The sequence below is a fragment of the Cynocephalus volans genome, chromosome 1 (genome assembly GCF_027409185.1).
Source record: "Cynocephalus volans isolate mCynVol1 chromosome 1, mCynVol1.pri, whole genome shotgun sequence".
Lineage (NCBI taxonomy): Eukaryota > Metazoa > Chordata > Mammalia > Dermoptera > Cynocephalidae > Cynocephalus > Cynocephalus volans.
The window spans coordinates 293,313,321-293,323,959 of record NC_084460.1 but is presented as its reverse complement, the minus strand read 5'-3'; the positions used below and the strand labels follow the sequence as shown (position 1 = coordinate 293,323,959).

General features: G+C 35.9%; 1 protein-coding gene across 3 annotated transcripts in view; it reads right to left on the bottom strand.

Annotated features, from left to right (window-relative positions):
- The window catches only part of PSMD1 (proteasome 26S subunit, non-ATPase 1), a 92,267-nt gene that overhangs the window by 57,266 nt on the left and 24,362 nt on the right, over positions 1 to 10,639 (bottom strand). For all 3 annotated transcript variants that reach the window (XM_063104422.1, XM_063104413.1, XM_063104428.1), the window contains 7 exons: positions 10,335 to 10,423; positions 9,780 to 9,858; positions 8,695 to 8,868; positions 6,044 to 6,155; positions 5,288 to 5,484; positions 4,209 to 4,304; positions 3,561 to 3,625 (listed from right to left, as the gene is read on the bottom strand). In XM_063104422.1, the coding sequence (XP_062960492.1) occupies positions 3,561 to 3,625; positions 4,209 to 4,304; positions 5,288 to 5,484; positions 6,044 to 6,155; positions 8,695 to 8,868; positions 9,780 to 9,858; positions 10,335 to 10,423 (812 nt within the window). The remainder of the gene's footprint in view (positions 1 to 3,560; positions 3,626 to 4,208; positions 4,305 to 5,287; positions 5,485 to 6,043; positions 6,156 to 8,694; positions 8,869 to 9,779; positions 9,859 to 10,334; positions 10,424 to 10,639) is intronic.

Sequence of the window (10,639 nt, the reverse complement as noted above, 5' to 3'; positions counted from 1 at the left end):
GCAGAAAAAAGAATGAAACAGACAAAAATAAAGTAAGGATAAATCACAGCACCTAGAACATAAACACAAAGATACTGAGGCAGAAACAGAGAACAGCACACAGAGACCATGTAACAATGTGACATAAAATTGTGAATGAAGATATTATAAAGATAAATCATGCATTTGGTGGTAACTGGTTGATTGCTGGGGTTCCTTCGAATTATAAAGATCTATCATGATGCAACATTTTTATACTCAAGGAATCATTTTATGTGGTCTAAAAGATATCACTACCAAGAATCTCTCACTCATCTTGCAAGACCCATCTATATCTGAAAGCATGTGAATGTACACATTGAACAATATTTAATTTTATGTTGTAACAGTCTAAGTCATAGCAACTAGTGACTTCCAAGACTGTCTAATGTTAAGAAACATCCATATAAGATCACCAACTTGTTTGCCATTATAGCAACTTAATTTCAATAATTATATAAGGACCGATGCTTCTTTTGACTTTCTTCATTTTCCTTTCCAGTGTAAAGTTAAAATAACTCAGATTCTATTCACTTGCAAATAAGTTTCAGTCATCTCCAAGTTTCAGTCAACATACTGTACAGTTTTATAATAATAATCTGCCAACTAGACAAATAACAATGGGCCCAATAATCACTTAGTGTACTAGGTTTATTTCAACTTAGTAAGAATAGTTTTCAATTTAATTTTTTACCTTTATCAAAGCATTATAAACAAATAACAATCCACAAATATCAGAAGAAAAAAACAGTATAAATACTACAACTCCCTGGACTATCCTGTGAATATAGATGATACACATGAGAATTTTACACAAATTTCACCCTACGTGCTGAAGTACAAATAAGTGTTTACTAACATGTTTTCAGTAGTCATGCCCAATTAATACACCTAAAAAGAACTTATTAGATGGATCTATCTTAGGTAGCAGAGAGCTCAGCAAAGCCTAAAAACAACTCACAGGAGACATCTGCTGCTGAAACTAGGAATTTGAAACTAGGAATTTAACACACATGTGAGCTACAGGAACTATAAGGGCAGAAATAAATTTTGTTAATTAAAGAGCAATGCACTATGAGATTAAAAAGATAAGAAAAACAGTTTCATAAAGGCCATCAACTTTCTATGCAGCAGACTTTACACACCAGGCCACTGACTTATATTGATATGAAATACAAAGTTACTGACAACAGGAATAATTAACACTGACAATGAAGAAAGGAAACAATGTAAGAGAATACTTTACACAACCTGACAGTTAATTAGGGTATGCCTGGAAGAATATACTTTCCATATGAAAATTATTTAGCTTCCAAATAAAAATTCTAAAAAAAAAAACACCTACCCTGGATGGCAATGATGAATCATTTTTTTGTTTGTTTTTTAATTGTGTCTAAACTCTAGAGCAAGAATAAGGAAAAGTTAGGGTCATAGCTTCCCTGCAATGATATGCCAAAGATGACAGGAAGAAAACAGAAACTACTCAGCTTATATTTTGCTTCCATCTTTTCTCTCTGAAATAATGATTTTTAGACCAGAAAGGTTAAAAAAAAAAAAAAAAGATCACAATGCAAAACAGGTGAAGAGACTGGCTGCCTTAGATGATTCCAAGTCTTAAAGCTAAATGAATGACCTACCTAAATAGAAGAAATTTGTGGATGTAATTATGGAGACACTGCTGACAAATTTTGGAGAAACTGGCAAAAGTGCAAAAAGACTGTCAGTGGCTAAATAATCTAATGTCCAAAAAGAGAAAAAAAGATGGAATTCAAGAAATTAAAAGTATGGAATCTGTTGCAGATCTTTTGAAAAAATGCAGAACAGCTTATACACCATTTTGTCAGATCTTGGGAGAAGTACCAATGTACACCTGACATTTCTATGAAAAGTGTCACATAAAAAACAATCATACAAAACTACTCACATATCCTGTTCCAAAGGTTCCAGACTAGTAGATCTGGGTAAATATTATGTCATTAGTATTTAATAAAGGCTCTCTAATGCTTTTGTGAATAAGTTGGAGAAATGAGGGTCACAGGAAAATACAATGAAGGAAATTAGTATTTGGCTGAACAACTTCATTCAAGAAAACTCGTGTAAGGAGAAACCTAGTAGCCTGCTATATGGGTCCATGTTTCGCTGTTTTTTCAACATTTTTATCCTCAATAGGAAGAAAACATTTTACAGTTTGCAATGAATGAACGACTTCTCATCTGGGATATTACAAAGAGAATCCTGTAACTAGTTCAGAGTGGATGTTCAAGAAATACATGTTAAATTACATTACAATTTTTTTTTTTTTTTTTCCCCCAAAGACGACCCGGTAAGGGGATCTTAACCCTTGACTTGGTGTTGTCAGCACCACACTCAGCCAGTGAGCGAACCGGCCATCCGTATATGGGATCCGAACCCGGGGCCTTGGTGTTATCAGCACCGCACTCTACCGAGTGAGCCACGGGCCGGCCCTACATTACAATTTTTATAACAAACTTTCACCCCCAGGGAACGTGGGGTAGAAAATCTCTTCTAGAGATTAAAAGGACCTGAGAAACTTGACTCCCCTAACTTGTACCTTGGGAACTTTTTTATTGTGTAATTTCATCACAAATAAACTGTAACAGGCAGTATCCAAATAGTGCTGAAAAAGTATTTTCAAATTTCTTTAGTTGTATTTTAAGATAAAGTACCTTAGGTAAAAAGAAATCGATATTTGAGATTGGAGCTAAGCAGACAGTAATGAAAACTACTGGAAGAAATACTATGACACGTACTACTACCAACATCCACAATTACAACTACTGTAATTACCACTACTAACACATGCTTAGATAGTGCTTACTAGCACCAGGCACTGTTCTAAGGACATTAGATATATTAATTTGCTTAACAGTCAAAAAAATAATATTCTCAAATACACACTATTATTATACCCATTTTAAAGGTGAGAAAACTGAGGCTCAAAGAGGTTGAGTAACTTGCCAAAAGTCACTCAGCTAGTAAGAGGCTGAGCCAGGAGTCAATCCAAGAAGATTGGTTTATAGTATCTTCTTAAATGCAACTATACTATACTGCCAAAGGCATCTCCACATCTGCAAATCTAAAATAATTTTTTTTAATCTGCAAAATTTTTACCCTTTTGCATTTAAACAAGGCCTATTACTTCTTATTTTACTGTACCTGAAGCTCTTTATTAGAGCTTCAAGAACTTTACAAAACTGTGTAAGAGATAACATCCCATATGAATTACTAATATACATGAAGAGTACTGAAATAGTTTAGATTTTAAAAATTAAATTAAATGAATAAGCAGAATGTTATCAAAAAATGAACAAAAATAATTAAACCAGTTTACTACTTCTCAAATAGGTTCTCAGAATCCTATGACATACTTTGTTCTTTTTTTAGATGAATAGTAGTAATCTTATTGTTAAATGATCTTCACTCTGAACCTAGATATATCCCTCAGATGTTTAGTTTCTATTTAGTTACTGACTACAAAAAGAATTGGCATATAAACAGAATTGGAAGTTAGAAATTATTACCTGAATAGGATGAAGCCAAGTGATTCTACTGCTGCCCTCCTGACATCATCATTAACATCGCTTACCTATGGGAAAAAGTTTAAGATGGTAACACTATACCATGAATTTTATTATTTGACTAAACTGATATGAAAGGCCCACATCATTCAAGTGTAAATTAGACCTAATTAGTATATTATTTCTTTATTAGAATGTCTTTCCCCTCACAATGTATATAAAAACATCATGTTGCACACCTTAAATACATACAATAAATTAATAAAAAAATAAAAACACATGTAATTATTAAAAAAAAGACTTTCCTCAATTTAGAAAAGGTCATCTCAGAATTTCATTTCAGAGCTTAGAAGCCTTTAAGGCTTGGTAAAGTTTAAAATTCAGAGCTACTTCTTAAGATAATTTCAGCTGCATTATAGCTTTTGTGAGCTACACATTCCATTCATACTGACATACTGTTATCCCATCCTTCTGAAAAGCAAAGTGAGCCTAGTGCTAGGTTATGGCCTATTGTGTCCCGTAAATGAGGATGTGAACCTGAGAACATTGGGGGTGGCCATATGGTATGTGTGCTGCAGTCACCTAGATACTTATTGTCCATCTGCAAATGTATCCTTCCACCCCATTCCCACGAAAGGTAAGAATACTTACAGCAACGTGCAGCAGGCGTCGAATAGCTTTGTTGTTACCAGAGCCACAATAAGCCATGGCTACGGTATACATTCCAGACCGTCGAAGAATTGGGTCCTAAGAAAGAATAATCCAGCATTAATCATCAACTTATCATTTCAAATAGTAACTTCTACAGTTTTACAGGCATAGTAGCATTTACCAGGTAAGTTGATTTTAGATGGGAAACGAACTTAAGAACTCTTTTGTGGTTGGGAGTTTTCTAAATGAATGGGGAAATAAGAGACTCTAGTATGGAGGAATTAACTGTTCTTAACTCTCAATATTCAGTGCAATATGCCTGTCCTGCCTCATACTTTGTAGGAAGTATAAATTCAAGTCAATACCAATACTCAGAGCCCTATGGCAGTCAACTTTAACTTATCAAACAAACAACAAAGAAGCTGGCTTCTAACTCCACATCCTACCTCATTTTAATCTTATCATTTAATTCCCAGGTGCTGAGCACTGAGTGGAAGAGATATAGAGGTTGAAAACTGAATAAATTAATTAGTAATTTTATCACTAAACTATAGTGTGGTTCTTTTTTATCAGATTATAGAGGACAGTCTTACCACTGACTATCTACCATACACAATACTATTATAAAAACAAAACAAAAGGCAATGGAAAAAAAGCTCACCCAAAAAGTAAGTATAGAAATTGGCACTATTTTTTGATGAAAGAATAATGAAGTAAAAATAAACATTATATCTTGTTAGAAAACTATGAAATCACTCTAGAAATTTTATTCTAAAAGATGTCAACTTGTAATTTCCTGAAGAACTTTTCTGGATCTGCTTATCTGAATATCACTGATCTGAAGCCATGTCTAAATTTAAAATCCTCAAATTACTCCCATTCATCTCTCTAATCAGTGTTTTTCTTTCTTAAATTCTATTAGGCTTTATATATCTTGTGAGAAGTTTTATGAACAAATGTTCCCAGGTGTTCTGATAGGACCAGAGATAATTACCAGTGAAGATATGTAATTTTTTTACATCCTGGAGATAACTGGAGAGTGAGGGATTCAGGGGAGAAGAGGATAAATATGATCTCACCTTATCGCGACAGAGAGATTCAATGAGAGCATCAGCTTCTTCCATCCTCCCATACATTACTAATGCAATGCCAACTGCAAGACCACGCAGAATCTTCTCATGTTGAGTCTCTTGTGCATAGCCGACCATGTCCTCGATAGCCTGGGCATTTTTAGAGCCCAGCATAACCAAGCCTAGGGCCAGGCCAGCTGCTTCTCCTAGCAAGTAAAGAGTGAAACATTAACAAATAAGAGTTATGTTTGTAAAGTCAATAAACATAGCCAATTGAAAGTAGCTCCTATCAGCATCAACTATCAAAAACAACCACTAGCTTCTAACAGCATTGTTTCAAAGCACCTGGTAAAAGGGATACTTTATGAAGTACATCCACACGTTGATAGCTGTTTTCCTTTTAAACCATGAGAATGTACCATCAAATCCTACAGTGATTTCAAAGGAGACATTATGACATTTTTTTTTACATTATCACCAAGCAGTACAGAATACCCCATGATAAAAAGCAGATCACTCTAATAAATTCCTATTTGCAAAATTCAGTTATACAAGTGGACACACAGGATATACCACTTTAGAAAGCCTATATATGACAAAATATGTTTTCATAAGGTAAGTCTGACAAATGGGTTAACATTCACTCCCTCTTCAAGTAGAGAAATCCATTAGAATTATAAGAGGCTATAAAATATAGGTAGAAAAAAATATTACAGTTACATCAACTAATCCTGAAGTTTGTTGTCTTTAGAAAGAAATGCTTACCTGTCACAGCATCATCCTGATAAAGGTTTGTTTTTAGTAAATCATACACATCCTGGCGGGCGGTTCCCATGGCAGCCAAACCAAGGCCCAGGCTGCCACCATGTCGAACGATCTGGGGAAAAAGCATTGGCTCCATTAATTTGGTGCACCATACTTAAAATCCAAGCTTTCATTCTAATTTCAAAATATATTTTGGTATTAAATATCCAGAGGTTGGCTTGGTGAGAATGACTGAAGAATTTGATAACCAGAAGGCCAGTAGTAATCTCAGCAATTTCAGTTTCAACAGAATGATGCATGCTGATGCAAACTAATAGTGAGTTGAACACTGAATTGGAGAAAAGACAGTGGACCAAGTACAACTCTCTTTCAATAAGTTTATACAAGAAGGGGAGGAGAAAGACTGACCAGCAACTAAGAAGGAGATGCAAGTGTCAGAGAAAGTTTTTTTTTTTCAGGACAGGAGAGACTTGAGTATGCTTATGGGCTGAGGGGAAGGAGGCAGTATAGAGGTAGAAGCTAAAGTTAGGGTTGTGAAGAAAGTGGGAGAAAACGGAGTCAGAGTACAAAGTCGGTCTTCATTTGAAAAAGGAAGTTACCTTCTTAGTGGTCATCTGTCATTTGTAAATGCATAGTGTCCTTTTATAGGTGACAGCGTCCCAACCTTACTTTGGGAATACTCCTCTCCCACTGGTCAGATTCTTAGCAAAACTGTCATTTAATAAGATCCCCCTACCCCTAGCCAAAATGTAGGCCTTTGACCCAAGCCAGGCCTACTGGAAGCTACTTCTTTGGAATTTTAATCTTTCTTAAGTGGAATGATCCAAGGACCAAAACTGTTTGAAGTTCATTCATCCTGACAGTTAGGACCCTGAAGAGATAATTTGATCAGTTCCTCTTACCGAGATCCCTGGAGTTGCCCCTGGCTCTTAACTTTAGTGAGAACTGGTTCATTGACTTTTCCATTACTTATAAAAGCTACCTCTAATAAATTCTGATGGAGTTTCGATGTGTTGTCCCCTCCAAAACTTGTGGAAATTTGAGCCCCAATGTGGCAGTGCTGGAAACTGATTGAGTCATGGGGGCGGATCCCTCATGAATGGATTAATGCTCTCCTGTCCCGGCCTGCGGGACAGATAAGAACGCGGGCTCGAGGAGGACTACCTGTAGCTGGTGAAAAGAGGGAGGGACAGGAGACACGCAGAATGGAGGCAAGACAAGATTCTGATCAAGCCTCAAAATTTTATTGCTAGGCGATTGCTTATATGCATAGTGAAGAAGGGGTGGGCTGTCACAGAGTGTGGCAGCTTATGATAGGCGGAAAGGCAGGGGGGTGATAGTGGCGTGGTATGAGAAGAGGAGGTGGGGAGGAGTGTTGGCTTGTTATGATAGGCGGAAAGGCAGGGGGGTGATAGTGGCGTGGTATGAGAAGAGGAGGTGGGGAGGAGTGTTGGCTTGGCGAGCGCGGGGCTTTTCTGAGGAGGAGGAGAAAGCCTTACATAAAATGGCTGTTATTTGTTAAAAATGGCGGCTACTGTTAGATATGGCTCCCGACACTCTCCCTGGGTGAGGGGGGATTAATGAATGAGTTCTCGCTCTATTGGTTCCCGTGATCTGGTTGTTTAAAAGACCCTGGCACGTCCTCTCTCTCTCTCTAGCTTCCTCTAGCTATGTGATCTGCTTGTACCTGCCGGCTGCCTGCCACTTGGCTGACTGCCACTTTCCGTCATGAGTAGAAACAGCCTGAGGCCTGCACCAGATGCAGTTGTTCCAGAATTGTAAGCCAAATAAACCTCTGTTCTTTATAAATTACCCAGTCTCAGGTATTTCTGTTATAGCAACACAAAACGGACTAATACAAATTTCTTGTTTAAGTAAGTTGGAGCAGGTTTCTATTGCTGTCTATTGCTGTTGTTTTTTGAAACAAAAAACCCTGTCTCATAAAATTTCTACCTGAAACCAGAGGAAATGAGGTAAAGATGTATATATATATATATATATATATATATATGTTCACAAGATTTGTGAATAATCAGCTTATTAGCTGAGACAGCTCATCCTATTAGTCTCAACCTTTTCACTGAAGTATGACAACAAGGTTTCCTGGTTCATTTAACCACTCTCTTGATAGCCCTCTAAAACAGTTTACTCTAACATAAAAGTTGAGGCTAAAATCCTATTTCAAGGTTCCTATTTTAAAGCTGCTTAATAAGTTTTTCCAAAAGAATTACATTTAAAAAATTATCAAAGATCAAAACAAGCAAGAATTCTGATTTCTGAGTATCTGCAATTCCTTTGGGCTTTGGTTTCCTGTAAAATAATAGGGTTAGACTAGATGATAACTAAGGTCACTTATAGTTATAACATTCTAAGACCCTGAAGTGTGGGAACACAATATATGTTTTACAAATACCCGGTACTTTTGTTTTGCTTGTCCCACACAGGATCGAGAAGCACAATTTTAGCTTATAGAGAAGGAAATGAAATTAACTTTAAAAACAAACAAACAAAAACCCCAACTCTATAAGAATAGAACTGTTTTGAGTATTCCCAAATCCTACAAAATCTCTATTCACTAAAATAATTTGAGAAATACAATGTTTTCCTGGAGTCTTAAGAATGGAAATTTAGTTTTCCAGTTTAATACTTACATCATTGCTGGCATTCTTAAGCTGGTTAAGCAGATAGTCAATTATATCACCACCATGATTGGCATGAATGAGACCCAATGCATAGAGACCTCCACCTTCCTGATAGGCTGATCCTGGAGAAGTGTCCTTGGGAAGGTATGTTGCCATTAACTGTAATGCTTCTTTTTCATGACCCTGTAAATTTGAGCCACAACAAAGATGTCAGTAAGAAAAAGTGAGACAGAAAAAGACATAACATTTTCTATGACTACTGCCTTTTCCCTAGAATTTTCAATTGCTGAAAGAGAAGGAAGTAGAGGGGCTCTCTCTCATACAACTTTATTTTTTTTTTTTTTTTTTTTTTTTTTTTTTTTTTTTTTTTTTTTTTTTTAAAAGATGACCGGTAAGGGGATCTTAACCCTTGACTTGGTGTTGTCAGCACCACGCTCAGCCAGTGAGCGAACCGGCCATCCGTATATGGGATCCGAACCCGGGGCCTTGGCGCTATCAGCACCGCACTCTACCGAGTGAGCCACGGGCCGGCCCTCTCATACAACTTTATCACTCAAACAAGGAGATCCTTTAAGAGACCCAGTGACACCCTGATTAGAATACATCATGAATGCTTTAATTTTTTTCCTTTTATAACACTTTCCCAAATTCATATTAGACTATGCAAATAATACTTCAATTCATCCTTTGCAAAATAGCTTAGTCTTCCTACGAAAAGGATTTCTACCTTTTATTAAAGACAAACACAAACGTATTTTAATATTTTATTTACTTCATCCCTCCCTGTAAGATGAACTGACTTAACAAAACATACGAGGGGTTTTCAAAAAGATCATGGAAAGATTTGCATTATTATTATTTTTTTGGTGTCTGACGAGTACAGTGATCAAATCCTGGAGCTCTGAGTTATCATCACCATTCTCTAACTAACTAAGCTAACCAGCCAGCCCTTGTATTATCTTTTAATTCTATTTTTCCATGAACTGTTTGAAATACCCTTGTATTTCTCAATGAACTATAATAAATTTATTTTTTCTACCCTGGAAAAATTGCTTCTGTTCTGATGCCTGTTCACACTGATCAATATACATTACCTTATGAATTACACCCAAACTGGCTGTAGCAGTAAATTTTGCCCAATTAGTGGCCCTGGCCAACCATTCCAAGTTATCTCTGTAAGAAAAGAAAACTTAGTAATACTATTACGACAAATGAATTCCATAAGGCTTTTTAATGCTAAGGTCAAGGCATTACAATTTCATCTTAAATCATTTCAAATCATTTTACTTTATGAACCTCAAGTTACTGCTAATTTTATTTTACCTCTTAAGTTGTTTTTAATAATTTGAAGATTTTTTAAATGCATAATATATAATTCCACCATGAACAAAACCAAAATAATTTTAAATTTTCAGAGCTTAACATATTTCCTTCAAAAGCCTATAAGCAAGCCAACTAGTAAAGGGATTAATTTTAGCTTAAAACACGAAGGCATATGCAATAAAAAATACTTATAAAATAGAAAAAAATATAATTTAAAACTCTGGACTGGTCAGCAAGGAAAGCTCTCCACATCCATGTAATAGTGTCAACACAGTCTCTGTTAAAGATGATTTTAAACCAAAGTGGAACTCTCCACGCATATTTACCTAAGAAACTGGTCACTGGTGGTGCCACAGTGCATAAAAGAGTTTGCTATAACAGTTGCTGTGTGACATACAGAATTCCGTACCGCATCCTACAAAAACAAATGCAGATTTTTTATCACTGGCAAAGTATTCATACACGTGCACACTCATGCACATAAACACAGAAGCCATATTCTGTGGCAAAAACATGAACAAATTGAACTTAGTTTTAAAATATCTTGGATATTTCTTTATAAAGACTAAATAGCTAGATTATAAAAACAAGCAGTCAAAAAGAGTTTTATTTGTAGTCTTAACGAGGTCAA